Source organism: Palaemon carinicauda, chromosome 3 (genome assembly GCF_036898095.1).
Source record: "Palaemon carinicauda isolate YSFRI2023 chromosome 3, ASM3689809v2, whole genome shotgun sequence".
NCBI classification, from domain to species: Eukaryota; Metazoa; Arthropoda; class Malacostraca; order Decapoda; family Palaemonidae; genus Palaemon; species Palaemon carinicauda.
The window spans coordinates 135,429,321-135,451,563 of record NC_090727.1 but is presented as its reverse complement, the minus strand read 5'-3'; the positions used below and the strand labels follow the sequence as shown (position 1 = coordinate 135,451,563).

General features: G+C 41.7%; 1 protein-coding gene across 3 annotated transcripts; it reads left to right on the top strand.

Moving 5' to 3' along the window:
* Nucleotides 1–1,924: 1,924 nt before the first annotated feature.
* LOC137637905 (transmembrane protein 203) lies at nucleotides 1,925–18,540 on the top strand. Of its 3 annotated transcripts, none has more exons than XM_068370013.1 (4): nucleotides 1,925–2,059; nucleotides 4,369–4,475; nucleotides 16,861–17,351; nucleotides 17,750–18,540. In XM_068370013.1, the coding sequence occupies exons 3-4, from the start codon at nucleotides 17,298–17,300 to the stop codon at nucleotides 18,104–18,106; spliced, it is 411 nt and encodes a 136-aa protein (XP_068226114.1). In that variant the 5' UTR covers nucleotides 1,925–2,059; nucleotides 4,369–4,475; nucleotides 16,861–17,297; the 3' UTR covers nucleotides 18,107–18,540. The 3 variants fall into 3 exon arrangements, with proteins under 3 accessions (XP_068226114.1, XP_068226116.1, XP_068226115.1); XM_068370014.1 differs by having other exon boundaries at nucleotides 1,937–2,030; XM_068370015.1 differs by lacking the exon at nucleotides 4,369–4,475 and having other exon boundaries at nucleotides 1,936–2,059.
* Nucleotides 18,541–22,243: the final 3,703 nt, after the last annotated feature.

Sequence of the window (22,243 nt, the reverse complement as noted above, 5' to 3'; positions counted from 1 at the left end):
GCTCCCTTTCCTCCGTCTTTCTGTCCATTCTTTTAACTCCATCCAAATAGATTCCACTGCCATCAGTACACCACAAGCAATCCAAAGTAGGTATCAAAGGTCTTTGTTGCAACATTTCAGCCCCCTAGTTGCACTTGCATTTTGCTTTCCACAATAACCCCATTTCCACTTTCATTCTTCTATCTTGGTGTCCAATCTTTTAACTTTCACTTCATCCCACCCTCACCGTTGCTTGTGGGTACTGAATGGCCTCCCAAGCCTCCTCTAGTTGAAATTCGTATATCAAAAGCCTTGGATGAAAAGCGATTATTTGTTAGAATTAGAATTTTGAAAACCTTCAAGTGATTTTATAAGCAAAGTAATTAATAAGTTTCAATGCACAGTAAAAAAAAAAGGGGGGGGGGGGGCTTGAGCAGTTATTTCTGTAATGATGAGATTAAAAGAAGTTACTGTATCACTGCAAATACATAAAATTTACTAAATAAAGTGGGGATACTCAATGTGAATCCAACTAGGTATAAAATGCAAGAATGAAAGTGTAGCCTATTTCACAGCTGAATTTGCCTCATTAATATGTAGCCTTCTATATAGGTTTCATTGATAGTAGTTCCTTATTCTCATACTTCATTCTGTTCTATAACACTATCTAATTTGGGGGAGGGGGGGGGGGGGCGAATACTACTTAAATAAATGAGCAAAAATACTTAGGTCATAATGCCAACCTATAGATTTAACATTGTACAGTGTAGTTTGAATGACCAATTAGAAAAGAACTCTTCAAGTCATTAGGCCTACTGTACATGGTTTTAGTGTCTAAAACTTTTTTCGTACGTTTAAAGTTTTGTTTTTCTTTTGGTTTGTTCGTTCGTTTTAGATTGACCTCAGTCTTAAAATAAGGAGGTCATGTGCTCTCGTGTTGGTAGCCCTTAACTATGATATTCCTTTTTTTTTTTTTTTTTTTTTTTTTTGTAACCTTAGATCAAAGTCGATTTGTGCTTCTTAATCATTTTATTCATAGCAGACATCTTCATTTCAAGTATATTTAAAGAACGATTGACTATCTAAATAATTAAATGAAGACAGTTTTTAATAGTTCAGCGGTACTATCTACTATTGTTAGATACTATGAACCAGAGGTCATTGTTAGTGTACTTTACCTCAGCGGAGATTAAAGTATTAAATATAGATTTATTCCAAACCAGCCTCTTTAAATTAACACGGTTCAGATTATAGTTTACTAATACGAAATAGACATTAGACAGTGTTTACTATAAATGACAACACAAAATATTATGAGAAAACAGTAGACTTTGATTTCTAAAGCTATGAACATACGTTACAATTTTTACTCGTATAGTGCTATAGTCTATGTACCATGGTCTTCCACTGTCTTGAGGTAGAGTTCTCTTGCTTGGGGTTACACTCGGACACGATATTCTATCTTATTTCTCTTCCTCTTGTTTTTTTTTAAGTTTTTAAAGTTTCAATATGAAAGATCCAATTTAATGTTGTTACTGTTCTTAAAGTAATTTATTTCAATGGTTCATTACTTCTCTTGCAACTTATTTATTTCCTTTCCTCACTGGGCTATTTTCCCTGTTGGAGCCCTTGAGCTTATAGCACCCAGCTTTTCCAACTAGGGTTGTAGCTTAGCTAGTAGTAATAATAATGATAATGCTAATAATACCAGGGACTTATTTTCATATAAGTATTTATATCCCTCCCAGTTTTTATGTTTAAATTATATATACATATACCAGTGTAGTGTTTTGTACATGTGTTTAGGTGGAAAGGAAGAGATTATAAAGTAACTGATTTTTTATTTAAATAAAACGGCAAAATACATATAAGACGTTAAAAATCACTTTTATAATACGCATCACCAAGTTAGGTTAAATAGGAGAGCTGGTACATAGATCAATCGCTACTATTACTACGAGAGGTGAACGGGAACAAAAGAAAAAAGTTGGAAATTTTCTTTTACCAAGGATTATCCTTACTGTTTTTTCTACTAGTAGTACCGAGAGTAGGTTAGTACGCTTCAGCATTACTCGAATAGGTTAGTACACTTTAATTCTTCAAGGCAACATAAATTTTGTCCATAATTCTGCAAATGGTATGATCGCTAAAATTAAATTGTCTAAAATCTTTGCCCCATCTAATGATTCGATGAACTGTCAACTTTACTTGTGCATTGGCTATACTATGCTCATTGGTATCTCGATAACCTCACTAATTAGACCAGCAGAAATTCAATATCTAGAACATGTAGGGTTATTAGAACAAGCACTGCTATTTTAGTCTCTACTAAACTCTTGATAACGGGATGGTAAAGCAGACTAGCTAAGTCTAGTTCTGTTGTAGCCAAAATTAGGCCATAAGTAATCTTGCATATAGCCATCCATATGGCACTGTTGTTTAAAAGGACAGGCAACATTAATTATTAGACGTCACTGTGACTTGAAAGATATAAGGTTTTGACAGATGTCGTCATTAAAGTCGTTCAGAGCGCCTTAAAATTCACCAGTAATTCCTTGTATTTTCTTCAAAATGATGATTGGATGCTAATGCAATTTCATCTTAACCGTCAGTAGGCAAAGACTTGGCATCTTAGGTTAGGTTCAGTGGGGAACCTTAGGTTAGGTTTTATCAATGAATTCGTTTCCTTTGTGAAGTCTAGGTTTTCAGGTTTATCTTCGTATACTTCAGGAATCTGTATATCTTGGAAAATGTGGGTTTCTAACATTTATTGGCATCAAAATATTTCAAAGTACATAAAAATACATCAGGAATACCTCTAATTTGCTCTGAATGGATCGTTGGTTACTTGTGCAATTTTACCGAATTTAGATTTAATTTTGTTTGTAAACCAGACTAGGTGTTAAGCCACCCTTACGACTATTTGTCCAGCCAATAACTACTGGTGCACCATCAGTAGTGTACATAGAAACTTTACATTACTGCCTTAACCTAACCTAGGATGCAGTGTTCCTACTCGTCAGGGGGGGCTTCCCCCCGCTTCATAATCTGACCTAAGACACTATTCCTACTCATCGAATTTTGTGTCATAGATAAATTTTTACCGCTTGTTGCCAAAATTTATCGTGGTGTCATAAGTCCAAAGTTATCCCGACCCCAAAATCAAGTAGAAAATACCAATTGCTCATGCACATCTTGTATAAATATAGTCAGGAAAATTATACACATCCTATATATATATATATATATATATATATATATATATATATATATATATATATATATATATATATATATATATATATATATATACACACACACACACATATATACTATATATGTCACCAGCCAGATATACGATGAAACATGCATTCATAACCTCTTGACACTTGTTTCAGAAGCATTTTCTTATGTGGAACTTTTGTTGCAAATTAAGTTTCCCTTTAAAAAATATTTTTGATGACCCTTTCTCCTCTGATTAGAACTAGGCCACCATACACCATACAATCATTTTGTAAATAACTAATCAGTGCCTTCTTTAACAAATGACTTTTCCTTTATGCCAATCACTTACACAATCTTTTTCATTTATACATATACAGTTCTTTCGTGCTCATGTTTTAGTAGGATGTTTCAGTGCCCGAGTTGCAAATATTTCTATGATACAGCCATTTCCATTTGTTTTAAAAATGATGAGTCTGTTGATAAATTGTTGTATAGTCTTAAATTGTATAAATTGCCTGAACTATACTAGTTACTGTATTTTAATGGAAGAAAATCACATTTGGAAGGACCACAAAAAGTTTTGTATTTTATTGACCAAGAAATGCTGTTGTTTTTTCCTACTATTTCTAACAACAAAGACCATTTAAAAAAAATAATTGAGCCTTGGAAAATACTGTAGTCCCTTCATTATCCACTTTCTCTACCAAAACCAGGACAGTCAGATTGTAGTGAATAACCTTAGATTCACACCTCCAAACAGTGAGATAAGATAACTTGGATTAAAGACATGCCATACTAGAGATGAAGCCCCAGAAAGGAATGGATACAATGTCTTTAGATTGGTTAGATGCGGATCTGAAGCTAGTTTATATTCTTGTGTTTGTTTCCTTGGTGAAATATAGTTTTTTAGGCATGAAAGTACAGTATATCTGGAATTTTAAATCACGGCCAGGTCCTTATCCTAAGGGAAAATGGGAATTTTAAAAAAAATTATTTGTAGGTGAAAATGGTTTGTTTGTAACAAATATTACATGTGAGAAGTGACTGGCGAAGAAGGGTGTTGAGAGGAAATGAATGCATGCATTGTCGTATATGCAGGAGAGATAGTGATAATATTTATCGTATTTTAACACTTGGTATGTTTAACAAATGCTGTGTTTTCAGAATGTGAAAGCAAACAAATCGAATAATCTATCAATGGCCATAATCACCCTTGCGGTACATTCGTCGACAGAAGAGCAGTTGTCAAGGCTACAAAAAAAAAGTTCATGGTAAGTACTGTATGCCATTTATTTTTCAATTTCTACAACACTCAGATTCAGTCATGCAACATTAATCAATGGTTTATCTAACTTATTTGCCTTCACTTTCTGAAAACGTGTAGAAAGAGGCTAGTATAAAGTTGTGCATGTTTGTTTACACTGGCTGCACATGTGGATTACTGTAGTTATGACAGCCTACAATTAGATAGATTTGGCATCAATGACCTTTGATATCAGGTTTCCAGAAGACTCCAAATCAATCAAACCTACAATTTAGTGTATAGCTTTACTCATGCACCGTTCAGTTACCAAGATGGTTGGTTCATAAAAACAAAGCATACTATGTTAGGGGAACCTTAGATCTTTATTATTACTAGTTTGTTCCTATACGAATATGATCCCGTGTCCTTTTGAATAGAAGTAAGTCAGCTTTCGCTGACATGATTAGGAAAAAAGGAACGCATCCTGTGTAGGAGAATAGCAGGAGTGTAAGGGAGAAAGGGTGGTTAGTGTGGTCTCTGGTATGGTCCAAATCGCCATTCTTGTCCCACCCATGGCCTCGACCGGATCGCCACTTCCCACAACCCAAGCCAACCTTTGAATAGTGTTCTGTGCTTTCTCTTGATGTGTTTGTGTTTGTGCAGTTCCGTATTTTGTTTTCTTCATGGAGCAGTCCTGCAAGATACGTAAGAGCCCTGGCCGTAACGACTAATGTTGCGACCTTTTTATGAGTTACCATGAGGTTGACCCCCACTCAACCTGTGCTCCTTGCATAGGCCAACATTGTTCCTTCTTTGCCATGTGCCTGAGACCAATAGGCAAGCTACTATACAAGAAAAAAGTAGTACAGTAGTCAGAAAGGGATCAGTTGCCTTCCAAGATTACACATTTCTTCAGGCCTTAAGGGTACCTAAAGCTGGTGTCGTCTTTTATTCATCTGCCGTGAATGTCACCGAGGTGGCAGGAGTTTTTATCTCATTCCTAGTGATTTGAAGAAGTCCCAAGTGCTGGGAACCCATCACTGATACATCGAATCTTGTGTCTGGTAGCGTCATAATCTTGTAGGTGAGATTGAGCTATATGGGGGCCAGCGAGGAGCAACTTGTTATGGAAAGGGTCTCAACCTTTGTAACGAAGGGAGGCGTACAGTATTTGGCAGGCTGCCCCGCTTGGCATTCCTTCGCTGTGAGCAGTATCTGTCATAGTGGCCCACTTGGCTACAGAGTCTTGGCTCTTTGAGGTTGTGTGCCAGTGTCCCTTTCCAGCCCATTTCCGCATATGCTGTCGGCAGCTGGACACTTCTACAGAGCCGTGCTTCTTTGTGTAGGAAAGGCAGCATAAAGTATCCCTGCTAGGGTTTGGATGAGAAGTAACACCTTTGCTGCCATGTCCTTTGGTTTTTTTGTAGGCAGAGACAGGTCACAAATTAGAAGGAGGGGCGTGTATGGCGGTGGTGGCTGTCCTAGAGGCTAGAGGCCTCATAGGAGTGACATTAGTTGACCATAGTTACCACTGAAGGTGAAGCATCCTGGGCAACAAGTTTCTGCATGAGTTTCTCTTCCCTGACTCCCATGATGATGATCATCATAGCTGAGTCTTTTCACAAGCAGCATACTGACTAGGACAGACGTCATTTTTCTCTGCTACATGTTTCAGTCAGACTTAAAAATTACTGAAGCTTTCCCCCTTCCCTCTTGTTTTCAGGTATGCAGGTCTCTGCGTCGTAAAGCTTCATTTCACAGGTTCTTCATGCATTCCTGGAGAACATTCAAGATTCCCCTATGCTCCGTCACGGTTGCACGTAGAGCATATGTTCGAGTATCCTTTGGGTCTCCATACTGAGGCACATGCATAGTTGTATTAACTGCTTTCTAATAGGTAAAGTCCCTAGGTCCACCATCACGCTGTAGTCATCCCAGAACCTACACCATTCCGTTCATACCCGATATGTGGCGTCAGGACGCAAGGGTGGTGGGGTCTGGGTGATGGCCTTCTGTCGGGGTGGTGGTTGTGGGCTATGAGACTGATGATTGTGTGGGAAGTTATTGTGAGTCCAGTGGTGTTGCTTACTGGTGGGCATGGTTGACCATAAGTAGCTGTAACAGGGTGGTGAACTGCTGAGCTGTTTCCTCTCTTAAGTTGTTCTCTTGCCAGCATAGGTCCTCTTTGTGATGACATTGATCCTCCTCTCTGATGCACACCCAATTTGTCCTATTGAAATTCCTCCAGGTATTTGATGAGGAGGCCCAGCTCCCCACCTGAAGCTGTAGAAGGCAGTATAGTCAGGTGTGTGAGAGTAAAAGTGGTGTTTCCAGTGCTGTAAATCTTGGTGGTGTTCGAAGGTCTGTTGGTGAGACTGGGTGTGAAGGCAACTGGCAGTCATCAGTGTCCTGGTCGTGCTGTATATCTCTAGACTTCTCTTGATGTTATGTAGAAGCCATTATGAATTGCTTTATGCTGTGTCATCCACAGTTTAAAAGAAGAGAAGAAAAGATGAGAGAGAATTTCTACAGTGTTTTCTTTAAAATGTAAATCAACAGTGGCAAATGGTATTCATGGGTATGCATAGGAGGGCTCCTGGATGGAGTGGGAGGTGTAATGACTGACCGTTGTCACGTAATGAGATGGGCACCTGGCAGTGTGTTTATTGTGATGAGAGAGAATGCGCTCACATTGAATTCCGGAGCTGGGTGAGGTGAGGCTAAAGAAGGGCATATCACACGTGAAATAATGTCCACTAAAATCAAATCACTCACACCACACTGCACTGGCACTGCATGAACGTATCACAAACATAGCACAAACACTGTAAGATCCACATGCGGTCGAGGGGTAATGGAAGCTTAATTCAAATGCTTAATTTTGGTTCTCCCTTAAAGTGCTTAGGGTTGTAGTGGCCTGATTGGTAACGTCTCTGTCTGGTGTTTGCCAAAGAGGGGTTCGAGTCCCGCTCAGACTCGTTAGTGCCATTAGTGTCTTGAGTTTTTATGGCACCTGTCTCTATGGGGATCAGGTGCTTCTTTAGGGAGATAGGTGGTAGCCTTTTACTATGGGACATCTGTGATATAGGTCGCCCAGATCTAGGGTGCCCCACCTCAAATCCCCCAGGGCTTTTCCAACCTCCCTCATGCTTTGACCTGGGAAGTAAAGGTTACATTCAACATACATGGTGCAACTCTTTCTTCAGGCCTGGTGGCTTGTGACTTGCTTTTTCATGATCTAGTGGTCTATCTAATTATTTATTTGTTCCGTAACTGAAATACAAACCACGCTATTTAATATGGGTAATTACTTTCGGCGTAGCTGAAATGACGACCCATTAGAATTTTAACGAGGGTTTACTACCCCACCGCTAGTTAGCGTGGGGTAGGGAGGGTAGCTTGCTACCCACCCACCCCTTCACACACACCTGTGCTTGAGCTCACTTTGCTCTCGGCTCGGGGGGTAGTGGGACGTGTCCGCTGTCACCCTTGCCTTCTTTGACAGCCATTGTTAATGCTTTTTGCTTTTCCTTTGACAGGTATGGGTGAAGTTGGCCTCTGCTATGTGAAAGTGTCCTGGATTACCCAACCGCCCTTGTGGCATGTATATGTCGGCGGTCGAGACGGACCCTCACACCCTATGTCCTTATTGTAGGGGCCAGCGGTGTGATAGAAATAAAGTGTGTGGTGAGTGTAGGGAGTGGTCTACCTCCCAGTGGGAGAGGTTTTCTCGGCGCCGGAAGAAGAAGTCAAGCTGGGATATTTCTCCTTCGAAGATTTCTTTGAAAGGAGAAAATCCCAAGGGCTCTTCTTCCGTGGCCCAAACCTCCTCCGAAGCTCCCACTCGATCGGTTTCTTCCGAGAAACTGTCGAGTGGTAGCGTAGGCCATAGTTCTGTTGACCGATCTCGGGGTTTGGGAGAGGGAGTTGCCTCCCATAGCGAGGCAGCTCCTCCTCCTCCCCCGGGGAAGATTTAAATATGCCTGTCTAATAATGATTTGTTTCAGCTTTGGGCTTCCTTGGGGCTTGAGGGTTCGCCCTCCAAGGAAGCTTTGTTTGACATGATCAGGTTGGGGGCAGCTGTCAAACAATCACCGACTTTAGCAGTGGTTGATCCTCTGTCTATCGTCGACGTTGTCGTGGCAGAGGCTTCCGATGAGTTATATCAAACCTCTGCTCGTGATGACCCTGATGTAGCTGAAAGCTTAGTACCCCCCTCTGAACATCCTGCCGGTGATTCTCCCCCTCAGGGGAGTTCACTCACAGAGACTCCTCTTCGGAGGACTGCTGATGGTCAGCCCGCTGACCCCACAGCACCCAGAGGGCGTACAAGGTGTAAAGCCCACCTTCCTCTTCACCGTAGAGGCCTTCCTTCACCTCACAAGGGTGTTAGGAGGCGCCTCTTTGGTTCTTCGTCACTGCAGTCCGCCACAGAGGAACCTCGCCGTCTTTCTCCGACTCTACCAGCTACAACTCTGGACCTCTCTGAAGATCGTTCGCGATCTCCTTCGGTGGAAGGGCGTCCTTACAAAGGGCACGCCGACCTTCCACCCGCCAGACCTGCCGACCTGCCGTCGCCGTTCCTGGCTGCTGACGCGCAGTGGGCGCCAACACATCCCGTTGTAAAACGGGCAACGGTCCCTTCGGGGCATCAAGAGTGTACGCACAAGTTAGTGCATACGTCCCTGCGCGCCAACGATCTCCTCCGCGCCAGTGCTCACCTGCGCGCAAGCGTTCGTCGACAGAAGTTGCTTCTGTTAAAGCTCGCCAGCGCTCGCCTGCGTGCCAGTGATCGCCTGCGGGCCAGCGCTCTCCAGATTGCCAGCGCGTTACTGCGCGCCCTCATCCTGCTGCGCCCCCTCATCCTGCTGCGCGCCATGTGCGCCTTCGTTCTCCTGCGCGCCAGCACTCGCCTTCACACCACCGCTCTCCTACGCGCCAGCGCTCGCCTGCGCGCCAACGATCTCCTGCGCTCCCACGATCTTCTGATCTGGGCGCAGTGGGGAAGTTAACCTCTTCCCCTGCTCGCCAGCGCTCACCAACGCGCCATCAGTCCCCGCCTGTGCGCCATCCTTCACCAGCGCGCCCTCGCGCGCAGTCTCCGAAGCGTGCCAACGAGGTTGCTCGCCCACGCCCATCACTAAAGCCAGATGTGCGCTCTCATGCGCGCCCGCGCGCAAGGGATATGTCTCCTGCGAGTACGCGCCCAACGTTATCGCCCGCACGGGCTCTTTGGCTTATTCATCCTTCAGCGCACCCTCTGCCTTCTCCAGCCCGTGCCATTTCTCGCCCGCGCCATTGCTCGCTCGCGCGCGCCCTTACCATCACCCGCGCGTGCGCCAACATTCGTTCGCGCGCGACCCAGGGCAATTCCCATCGTGCGAGCGCCAGCACGCTCCCCAGCACGATCCCACGCGCGAGGCTGCAGGACAGCACGCTCGCTGGTGGGTTGGAGGATTCCGGATAGGTCCAGAGAATTTTCTCCTTCATCTTTTCAGGCGAACCCCCTTTTGGTAACTCCTCCTAGGGATCGAACGATCCCCTTCCCTCCAGAGGGAGTTTCTGACAGCCCAGCTGTCAGTCAGCAGCCGTGGTTTGGGTCCCTGGTCAGAGCGGTCATGCAGGCTTTTAAGCCTGTTCTCTCTGAGCTGGGCCACAAATCATTGGCAACTTCTACTCCCCTGAAGAGGAAGAGAGGAGTGTCTAACGTGGTAACTTCTCCTAGGGCGAAGCTGACTCCTCGGAAGTCCTTGAGTAAGGCCTCCTCACCCCCCCAGACTTTCACTCCCTCCCCTTCGGATGAAGATTTCCCGTCCTCAGGGGAGTCACACGAGGTGAGGTGTTCCCCCATCGCACCAATGAGGGAAACCCCACCTCGCGCTGGAAAGTCTTCTCGGGTAGGAGTGGAGAAGAGCCTCCCACCATTGCTGTTGGAGTCCTGCATCCCTCCCAGGAGGGAGTCGAAGGACTCCAAGACTTTGCCAAAGTCATCTTCAAGGATTAGACGGGAGCCAGCCAAGCACTCAGAGAACGTCCACGAGTCCCCCCAAGAAGAGCCTTTGGGGACAGGAGACTTCGCTGCTAGCCCCTCAGGAGGGGAGCTGCAGGAGTCAGAGCATGCGTTCTGGCAGGGTCTGACCCATATGAGGAATCTCAATGGGTTTGCGGATCCGGAGATTCCCCCTCGTGAGGACAAAGACACGGTCTTGGACCGAGTCTTTGGGACTCAAAAACCCTCAAAGGCCAGTGCGGCTTTGCCCCGGTCTCAAGGGGTTAAGAGTGCCAGAGATAAGGTCGAAGCCCAGCTCTCCGAGTTTGCCTCTTCCAGCTGATCCAGCGCCGGCAACAAACTCCTACCTCCTCGTGTCCATCAGAGGAGGTACTTTGACATCGTGGAGGAGACTTGTTTAGCTCTTCCCCTACACCACTCTTTGGAAGAGCTTACCAGGGGAGTCCCTCTAGAGAGACTCTCCAACCGGCAGGTCTCGTTCTCGGCAACGGAGATCCTTAGCCAGGAGAAGGTAGCGAAGTGTGCCATGCAGGCAACTTCGTGGTTGGACATCTGGCTAGGGTCCCTGGGCATCCTGCTACGTTCAGAGGACTTGTCCAAAGAAAGTACCAGGAAGGCCAAGGAGACCTTTTTACTCTCGGGCACTCGTACAATCGAGTTACTAGCCCACCAAGTCTCAAACTTGTGGGCTATTACCATCTTGAAACGTCAAGATGCAGTGTCTGAGAGATTCCATCAAAATTTCCCCAGTACCGAGATCAGCAGGCTCAGACATTCTTCCATTATGGGGAAGAACTTGTTCGAGCCTAAGGACGTGGAGCAGGCGGCTGAGAGGTGGAGGAAGTCCAACCAGGACTCTCTCCTACATAGGGCTCTAACATCGAAGCCCTATAAACCTCCAGCAACTACGTCCTACCAAGACCACGAAACCGGCAGCTATAGCGAAGACGACGGTGTCTAAGCCCTTTCCTGTCAAACACAAGAAAGGCAGAAAGTCCTCCAGGGGAGGAAAGAATCCTAGAGGGAGCGGCTGAGGCCACACACGCTAGGATTGGCAGTCCCCCTGCATGTCCACCAGTGGGGGGATGCCTACAAAGTTGCGCGAACAGGTGGCATCAACTCGGGGCCGATTCATGGACGATTTCCGTAATCAGTCAAGAATATCGCATCCCGTTCACAACATCTCTACCTCCCCTGACAGCGAATCCAGTGTCGTTGAGCTCCCTTGCCATGGGATCGGCAAGGGGGCAAGCCCTTCGGGCAGAAATCCAGACCATGTTGAAGAAGGGCGCTCTCCAAGAGGTCGTCGACGGGTCCCCAGGCTTCCTCGGTCGACTCTTTCTTGTAAAGAAGGCGTCTGGAGGCTGGAGACCAGTCATCTACCTCTCAGCTCTGAACAGGTTTGTCAAGCAAACTCCGTTCAGCATGGAGACGGCAGACGCGGTCAGACTTGCAGTGAGACCGCAAGACTTCATGTGTACACTGGACCTGAAAGATGCGTACTTCCAGATCCCAGTCCATCCGTCTTCAAGGAAGTACTTAAGATTCAGCCTAGACAACAAGGTGTACCAGTTCAAGGTGCTATGCTTCGGTCTCTCCACAGCTCCACAGGTTTTCACCAGAGTGTTCACCCTATTATCGTCGTGGGCACACAGGATCGGCATCCGTCTCCTCCGTTATCTGGACGACTGGCTGATTTTAGCAGACTCGAAGTCAACCCTTCTTCAACACCGAGACAAACTTCTGGGACTTTGCCAAGATCTGGGGATCATGGTAAATCTCGAGAAGTCCTCTCTGCTTCCCACTCAAAGACTGGTATATCTAGACATGATCATAGACACCAATCTCCACAAAGCCTTCCCATCAGACGACAGGATAGCAAGGCTGAGGAGGGTCGCAAGTCCTTTCCTCAGACGAGAAGAGCTTCCAGCCCAATCGTGGTTACGTCTCCTCGGTCACCTCTCATCCTTGGCCCTCTAGTTCCCAACGGTCGCCTCAGGATGAGATCCCTCCAATGACGACTCAAGTCCCGGTGGAATCAGGTTCACGATTACCCGGCCATCATGATCCCTATGGGTCCTGCAGAACAGATGGACCTTCAGTGGTGAGTGACAGATGAGAACCTACGAAGGGGAGTGGATCTTCTCGTCCTCCCCTCCCCGGATTTGGTGCTGTTTTCGGACGCTTCAAAGAAAGGGTGGGGGCCCCACGTTCTGCAACACAGGACCTCAGGCCTATGGTCAGAATCAGAAAAGTGCCCCCATATAAATCTGCTAGAAATGAAGGCTGTATTCCGGGCCCTTCAACAGTTCCAACAATACCTGGCGGGTCACTCTGTGGTGGTGATGAGCGACAACACCACAGTAGTGGCTTACATTAACAAGCAAGGAGGTACCTTTTCAAAGCAGCTATCCCATCTCGCAGTAGAGATACTGAGATGGACCGAAGCCCACTCAATTCCACTATCGGCTCGCTTCATTTCAGGTAAGAGGAATGTGTTCGCCGACAGTCTGAGCAGAGCATCGCAGATAGTGAGTACCGAGTGGTCTTTGGATCATCTAGTAGCCAACAAAGTCCTGACTTTGTGGGGTTCCCCGACTGTGGATCTGTTCGCTACAGCGCTGAACTTCAAGCTTCCGCTGTACTGCTCCCCAGTCCCGGATCCCAAGGCGCTCTGGCAATATGCCTTCTAACAACGGTGGGACAACATCGACGTATACACCTTTCCCCCGTTCTGTCTGATGAGGAGGGTGCTCAACAAGACCAGAATATTGGTCAATCTTTCGATGACCGCTATGGCATCACTCGGAATGGTTTCCGGGCCTTCTGCAACTCCTAACGGAACTTCCGAGAGAACTCCCTCCACGACACGAGCTACTCAAACAACCACACCGCAACATCTTCCACAAAGCCGTAGCTTCGCTACGACTTCACGCCTGGAGACTATCCAGCATCTCCTCACTGAGAGAGGATTTTCGCAACAAGTTGCAAGCAGGATGTCTGGACACCTGCGAAGGTCATCCGCATCTGTCTACCATGCAAAGTGGGGAATCTTCTGTGGTTGGTGTCGTGGAAGGGGTATCTCTCCACTCGAGGCCACTATTCCACCAACAGCGGAGTTCTTCGTGTATTTGCGGGAAAAAAATGCGTCTTTCAGTCTCGGCGGTGAAAGGCTATCGCTCAGCCTTAAGTCTAGCCTTCAGGCTCAAAGGAATGGACATTTCTTCTTCGCTGGAACTTTCCTACTCATACGAAGTTATGAACTTACCTGCCCTCAGTCGGAAGTGAGACCTCCTCCATGGAACGTGGTTCGAGTTCTCAGGTCTCTTAAGAGACCTCCCTACGAACCATTACGCCAGGCTTCAGATCGCCACCTAACTTGGAAGACGGTGTTCTTACTAGCTTTGGCCTCAGCCCAGCGAGTCAGCGAACTTCATGGTCTCTCTTATGACATCGCCCATTCAAGGGGATGGGGGGAGGTAACGTTCAGATTCATCCCTGAGTTTATTGCTAAGACTCAGAATCCAAGAGTGCCGGACCCTCGGTTCGACTCCTTCCAGATTTCGAGTCTTCGTTCTGTAACAGATGACCCAGACCATTTCCTACTGTGTCTAGTAAGGAGTCTGAGGCTATATCTCAAAAGAACGGCTGCAGTTCATCCCCAAGTACAGGCATTGTTTGTGAGCACTGGGAGGACTAAGAGGAGGGTTACCAAGAATACCATCTCGGCATGGATTCGTAGGGTGATCCATCTGTCCCTGAATCCTGACCCTCCTCCGTCACGTCGCCCTAGAGCACATGATTTCAGGGGCGTAGCTACGTCCCTGGCCTTCAAGAAAAACTTTTCAGTGACGCAGGTTCTACAAGTGGGGGTGTGGAAGTGTCAGACGACCTTCACAGCCCACTACCTGCAAGACGTGACCCACAGGAGGCTCGATACGTTTTCTATCGGGCCCTGTGGTAGCTGCACAACAGCTGGTGTTAAACCTCAGGCTCCTTAATGGACAAGTAGCAGAAGGTTGAGGGCATTGTTACCCGGTCTTAGTCTGCATTCTGGGCCTTATTCTTTTCTTCATCCTCTCCTCTCTTGGGGAAAGCAGCTTCCTGGGTTCTCTGAACAGCTGACCTCGAACCACTGCAGGTAAACCATGTTTCCTTGTGTTCCTAGTATTAAGATAATCCTGTCAGGTTCCCATACCCTGACGAGGTGGTATTGGGAGAGTCCTAGCCTAAAGTTTCCATCTAAAAGACTGCAGGTCAACTTCCTAGGACGAGTCACACTTCATACCTTCACACACAGCTTACATAGGCTGCAGCCCTTGCGTAGCAAGGTTCTAGTGAGGTGCAGGGACTCCTTATTGTTGAGTGCTGACACACTCAGATACTGAGTCCCCGGGCAAAGCCAAAAGCCAGTACTGGCTGGGACTTACCATCCTTCCTAAGGGGTGAGTCACCCATATTAAATAGCGTGGTTTGTATTTCAGTTATGTGAAATAGCGTGGTTTGTATTTCAGTTATGGAACAAATGACAAATTTGTATTTTTCCTAACTATACAAACCTTAGCTATTTAATCAAACTTGCCCGCCAGCCCTATCCCCCGTGAAATCCTACCTCTAAGCAAAGTGAGCTCAAGCACAGGTGTGTGAGAGGGGGTGGGGTAGCAAGCTACCCTCCCTACCCCCCTGCTAACTAGCGGTGGGGTAGTAAACCCTCGTTAAAATTCTAATGGCTCGTCATTTCAGCTACGCCAAAAGTAATTACCCATATTAAAGAGCTAAGGTTTGTATAGTTAGGAAAAATACAAATTACCTACGAATTTATCATGTTAATCCCCCTAACTTATGACAAGGGCATGAGCAATTATATTGACATGTGAAGCACCATACAGACCTAACCAGCTAAAATAGACCAAGCAGATAAACAAGAGTTTGTGGTTTCCTATGAAATTTAATATTTCCTCTCTGGGTTATTTACCCTGTTGGACCTCTTGGTCTTATAGGATCCTGCTTTTCCAACTAGGATTGTACCTTAGCTATTTCCAATTAGGATTGTAGTTTAACTTGTAGTAGTAGTGATAATAATAATAATGATAATAATAATAATAATAATAATAATAATAATAATAATAATAATAATAATAATAATAATTCCATGTCCCTCACGTTCCCCTTTGTTTTTTTTCTTCTGACTTGCTGACTGTACCAACTCAAGGTACTCCTCTGCCAGCTCAGTGTTATGGCCTATGTCCTTCAAGAGATTCCAAGATGTAATGAAGTTGTTGACAGTCACTCTCTGTGCCAGTGCCCTGATCTTCCTAATTATCTTATTGAAGGCATAATAAGGAGTAAATTCCTTCAAGTCATTTACACACTCGCAAAAAAAAAAAAAAAAAAAAAAAAAAAATTGACAGATATTTACTGCCTGTGGCTATGCATTAGTGATAAATATATAACAATTAGAAAAAATTACTTTGTTATTGCTTGTTATGATGTATGGAAAACAAAAAATAAAATAGGAATTCATTATCTTTAAAAAGCATCTTACATATAAATGTCTGTACAAATTTTTTTTTTATATATTTGTGGGGAAGCTCATGTGCATTAGAGAGATGAGCTGACTGGAAGTAGTTTTAAAGAATTTCAGTGGGTATTGTTTAAAATGCAAGGGAAACCAATTGGTAAAATGAAAATCTATTACTTTTTAAAAGAGGTTATTTATAAAAGAGCATTGACAGTTGCATGATAAGAAAAAATAGGTTGAGAAGACCAGCACTGTTTTATAAATTTATTTGAAGTCCTTGTGTAGAATAGTTTTTGCCTTTTCTATCAAGGTAGTATTCTGTAGTTGGTGTTTTATCATTGTGAATAGTGTGTGGTCTGAGAATTTTATAAAGAGGTAATACATACTTAGGGGTTGTCATTCACTGCCATCCCTGTTACTTAACCCAGTGAATGTTAAAGGCCAGAAGTCTACTATTTAGCCTGTGTGGTATGTAATTTTAAGATAACAGTAACTGATGAAAATTAGTTACAAATTGAATATATTTCCATAGCAGGATTTCGGTAATAGCAATTTTCATGATAAACGTCTTAAAGTAGTTTCACAGGGGCTAGCTTTTTTTTTTTTTTTTTTTTTTTTTTTTCAAAAGTAAACAAGTCAAAGTAATGCTAGCTTATATAAATTGGTAGCTTGCTTAGGTTAAATTTGGTTATAATAAAAGATTAAGAACTATTATGTAAATTTTTGTGCGTGAGATGATGTTAATGGTACAAATGATTGACCTTACCAGAAAAATTAAGGCCGCTGGTACATTAGCTGTCAGTTCATGTTTATTTTTCACTGTTAAAATAAGATAAGTTTGAGTTTTGTACACTGTATTTACTGTTTTATTTACTTTTCCAGGACAATGCCGTATTCAACAAGACATTAAGAGGAATGCTGTTGCTTGAAGCCATTGTGTGATGCAGTTAATTAATTTTTATGATGGTGTAAAATCACAGACAAATGATTAACAAGCGTTAAATGAATCACCGACAGTGTGTGTGTGGAAGGAGGTTTAGCCCAGTGGTGTAGGCTTATTTTATTGGGTGGCAAGTTTTACAGTATTTTGAAAGAATTATGTTTTGGTCAAGTTTCATTCGCCCACATATTTCTTTGGTGTTAAAGTTTTTAAAATACAAATCGTTTCACTACAAAGGGATGTAGATATTGCAAATATGAATTGCTGGTACTTTATAAAGATAAGAATCTTCGCACAAAATATTCCTGAGAAGATACATGAGGCATCGTGCACATGTTGAAGAGGATACAGTATTCGGTACCGGGGTACTGTCTCTACAATGTTCTTCAAATTGTGGGAGTTGACGCTGTGGCTAGGTGTCACCATCTTAGAGGTAAGAAATATTAGGTTTTCTCTTTTTGTTTGTTCAAGGAGAACTTAATGATGCTAAAGAAATATTTTGTTTCTGTTAGGTTATGCAAATGAAATTTTGTGTTTTCAAGTTTTTATTTTAAGTTATATAGAGGAAAAAAATCTCTTTTGTGAGAAATATTATTTTGGCCATATGAATGATATGAAAATTGTATTCCTATGATAAACATGCCCAAATAAAAATAAGTAAATGTGGAAATAAAGTACTGTTTAACCTCAAAGGAAGAATAAACAATTGGAAGACTAAGATCAAAAACTTTCGAATGCATAGTTTATAATTTTTTTTTTTTTTGTGGTAATGTAAATTCCTTTCCTTATGGTATTTTAGACTAATGCACATTTTTACCTCTATATTTTCAGGTGTTCATCTGGCTAACAGCCATTCTGATAACCCTCATATTGGTTGTGTTGCGAGTTGAGAATGTATTGCCCTCCCTTAGCTGGTGGCTAGTGCTCTCGCCAATGTTTGTAGCAGATGCTCTCAACACTTATTTCTGCGTCATTGTCCTGATTCGAATGTACCTTGAGGGTGTATTAAAACCAGCAGCCTTGAGAGCTCTTTGGAGTTTCTCCGTTTTAACTCTGGGTTTCATTTTCAAGTTTCTTCTATGTAGTAAGTTACAAGATCCTTCACAATTCGAATACTCTGCGGTTATGTCTCCCGTTTTCATTCTTCTTCAGCTCATTATAATTAGGGCTTGTCATCTAAACCAGTAGTTTCTAATCAACTGTATATTATTTCCTTTGCTCTTTATAATTAACTGTGAAATAAGATACGTGAAGAGGAGTACAGTATTTTGTTTGGTGTTTTTGCCTTCCAAGTTATTTTTTACCAAAATTGAAATAATTGTGCAATGTCTTACATTTTACAGAAAAAAAATTGTAATTTATGCATTGGCCAATGAAGCAATTCATAAGGATGTATAGAATTCTCATTGGAATGTGTTGTATGAATGAGTGTATATAGAATTATTGTACTATATTGTGTAACAGAGTTTGATAAATCACACCTTTGAAGTGGAGGTATGGTGTTTTCATCTGTTGCTGCTGTTAAGATACTAGGAGATGTAATTTTTTTTTTTATTATTGTCAGCTGAACTGCAGCTACAGGATAATGTTATTTTATTGGATTAATATATGTCCTTTTTAAAGTGTGTTTAAATCATCCTGATGTTTCATAACTTTCCAATATTACTTAGAAGAATATTGGAACAGGAATGACTCAACTGATAAGCTCTGTATCTATGCAAAGTTGGATATGTATTTTATTATAAATTTGTGTCACTGTATCTTTGAAATAAAATAGGTAACTCGAGCATCGTAAGTTAGGAAGTCGAGTTACTGTTATTATGTATCATCACAGATTTTAGTTTGGCTAATTTTGCTGTCATCTATACCTTTAAATGAAAAGCATTGAATATTGGAGAAATTTTTTGTTGTGTGAATCAAATAGAAAAGATTAATGGTTCATTGAATTTTAAAAATAAATTCTTAGCTACTAGAAAAAACAAAACTTTAGGTTTCCTTGATAAAATTTTACATTTTATTGTTGTTGACAGTGGGTTACTGTACTTAGAATATAAATTTTTTGTTATTATTTTTGTAGATGAGCTAGAGGGGATTTCTTTTTTCATGTTAGAAAGTGGTTATGTTACCTCATTAACTGAGTATGGGAGTGCAGTCTTCTTTATGACGCTGTATGCTGTACTTTATGGGATTATATTGAGACATCTGGCCATTTTTTATTGTAATTAGCAATATCCCTGTGCTACAAAAAGGAAGTTTACAAGAAGCCATGAAAATATTAAGTAAAATTTCATTTCAATGATAATGAAAACTACAGTAAAAGGAAACATAAAATGATTTAGTTAATAAATATAATAATAAAGGACCCTTTTCACCGGGCGTCACAGGTATCTCCCCAGAAATAGATTTTTCCTTTGTCAAAATCCCTTATATATTGCTGTCGGCCCATCGCCACATTATAGAAATTACAAATTTCACTGTATTTCCTGTGATATATACTAATATTCATGAAAGCAATTGCAGCAGTAGCTCATATCCTACCAGTTATTAGTAATTTCTATAACTATCTTATGCAAAGTGTTTTAATGTCTGCAGGCAAAATTGCCTGAATATCTATGCTGAAAATAATTGTCTTTTTCAAAAGTTACAATTTGAATTTTCGAGTCACCAAGTTTTCCTTTCATGTATCAAATTGATCTTGCTAATGAAATATATAATTGAATTTCAGTATGCAATGTAAGGCTATTTTATGGTCATCATATGCTTGCTATACAGTACTCATGGTCAGATTTGCTTTCTCCAGCATCACTGTCTCTTAAAAGCAAGTAAAGCCGAAGTGTGCTAAGTCCTGCGTAATGTGTGAAAAATACATTAGTTTAGTTGTTTACAGTATTATATCCCACAGACTGTCCCTGATTCTACAGGTACAATGTTTTAGTAGAAAACAAAGTTCTAAATAAAGTATAAGACTGATTTTCAATGTGTACAGTATAAATGCAAGCGACAATCTTGTGATATTCTTTTTCTAACTACCACTATCCGTGACATGATGGCCCTCTCCTACTACCGCCATCATCCTTACCCTGTTCACAACTGTCTCTACAACTGAAAACTTTTCAAATTTCCTATTACTTAATCAACCAACCTTATAATTTACAAGGGAAAGGCCCGTGCCAACAAGAAGTATTGGCTTTAATACAATCATCATCATGTAATAATCTTTTTTTTTAGTGTTTTTACTTGATCAATGTCATTTGAACCTCCACAAAAATGCAGTTTGTATATACCGGTAGTTTAGGTAATTACAAATGAATAGTGTATGCATATGTGCATTCGTATATACTTAATATACCATAAAGAGGTGGTAGAGCATTGGGCTCGCCCATTCAAAGCCAGAAGTTTGATCCCAGCCTGCGTCGTCCAGTTGATCCAGCTGTGAATGCTGTAGGTATGTACCACTGGCATAAATTAAGAGTATTTTTAAGGTATGGTGGTTTTTTACAGCGACCTCATTCCCCAAAACATGCTGAGAACTGGGAAGCTAGGCCAACAGTCTAGTCACTACAATTTTATATATATATATATATATATATATATATATATATATATATATATATATATATATATATACATATATATATATATATATATATATATATATATATATATATATATACACACACACATATATATATATATATATATATATATATATATATATATATATATATATATATATATATATACACACACACATATATATATATATATATATATATATATATATATATATATATATATATATATATATACATATATATATATATATATATATTAGTGTATATATATATATATATATATATATATATATATATATATAGTGTGTGTGTGTGTGTTTACAATTCAAAGAGCAATGGAAAGATTAATAATGGGAATAACACTTAAGAGACAAAAAGAGCAACAGGGATGCAGGAGCAAACTAAAGTAGAGGATAGTCTAACCTGTAAGAAAGAAAGAAAAAAAAATTACATGGGTAGGACATATAATAAAAATATCAGATAAAAGATGAACAAAAAGAATAACAGACAGGTTCCCTAGGGGTTGCAAAAGAATCTTGGGAAGAGAAGACGATGGATTGACAGGCTAAAAAACCAGCGGGTGTAGGTTGTCATGGAAAAACCAAAACAGATGGGAGTTGAAGGACATGTCTGAGGCCTTTAACCTACAGTGGGCTAGTCATTGCTGATGATAATATAATTGTGTGTGTGTGTGTGTGAGAGAGAGAGAGAGAGAGAGAGAGAGAGAGAGAGAGAGAGAGAGAGAGAGAGAGAGAGAGAGAGAGAATTGCCAGGTATGATGCAAGAAAAGTATGAGCACCACAGTTGTCATAAACAAAGAAAATCGAACAAATCAGTTGAAAATAACAAGAAATCAAATTAGAAAAAGGAATGTGGCCCCTCAAAGAGTTGATACAAGTGGCTATTTGTTCCAAAGTTCTTAAAATTACTATTATTCAATTCTTTCCTTGTGATCGTAATGTGGACAGCTTAATATAAAAATTATGTATAAGAATTGTTATAAGAAATTGTTTTAATTTCTATGCAAAAGCTATTCTTATTAGTCTAAAGTAGCATTGGAACACTGCCTCCTACTAAATGGCAAACAAATTATAAGTCATCATCCGGATCTTGTGGAAAGGAAATGAGTCTGTAATAAGCATCCTTTGTTTATCGTTCGTAATCTCTTGCATCCCCTAAATGGGAAATTTAAAACATTTTTGTTTGTTTGTTTTTATAGTAACTATGTGATTTAGTTACTCTGTAATAATTTGATCGACGGAAGTGTTACTGTGATATTCAATATAAATGTATAAAACCCATCCCTAGCTGGAGAAGGACAGTGCCATCATTGCTCCACATGCGGTGAACTGTATGCATTTTTAGCCTTCCACTTTAGGCTACTTTCCGCTTCCTTTCCACCTTACTCTCCAAACACCTTTAATTTATCTTTCACAGTACAGACGCACCGGTTCCCTTAATCTCACCGTAACGATGAATGACCTTCCCGATTGCAAGAGCCCGTGTCTGCCCGGAAGGACCATGTAATCTATATCAACAGAATGACATCCCCGGTCCCAGCGCTGCTTCCTACGGCCCAAAATCTGTAAGTTGAGACAAACAAGAACACTAGGTCTATTGCAATTCTGGAAATGTATATCTATACTCAGTGTTTACAATAAAAACACGTTATTTTCAAAATCAACATTCTTTTCAATAGTTAAATGTAATCATTTGGTCCAAGAAATACAAGAACGCAAAAGTAATTAAA

Excerpts from the sequence above, each read along its gene's own strand:
- LOC137637905 (XM_068370013.1), top strand. The coding sequence starts at position 17,298 with ATGTTCTTCAAATTGTGGGAGTTGACGCTGTGGCTAGGTGTCACCATC. Across the intron at positions 17,352-17,749 it reads TAGGTGTCACCATCTTAGAG|GTGTTCATCTGGCTAACAGC; the intron begins GTAAGAAATATT and ends CTATATTTTCAG.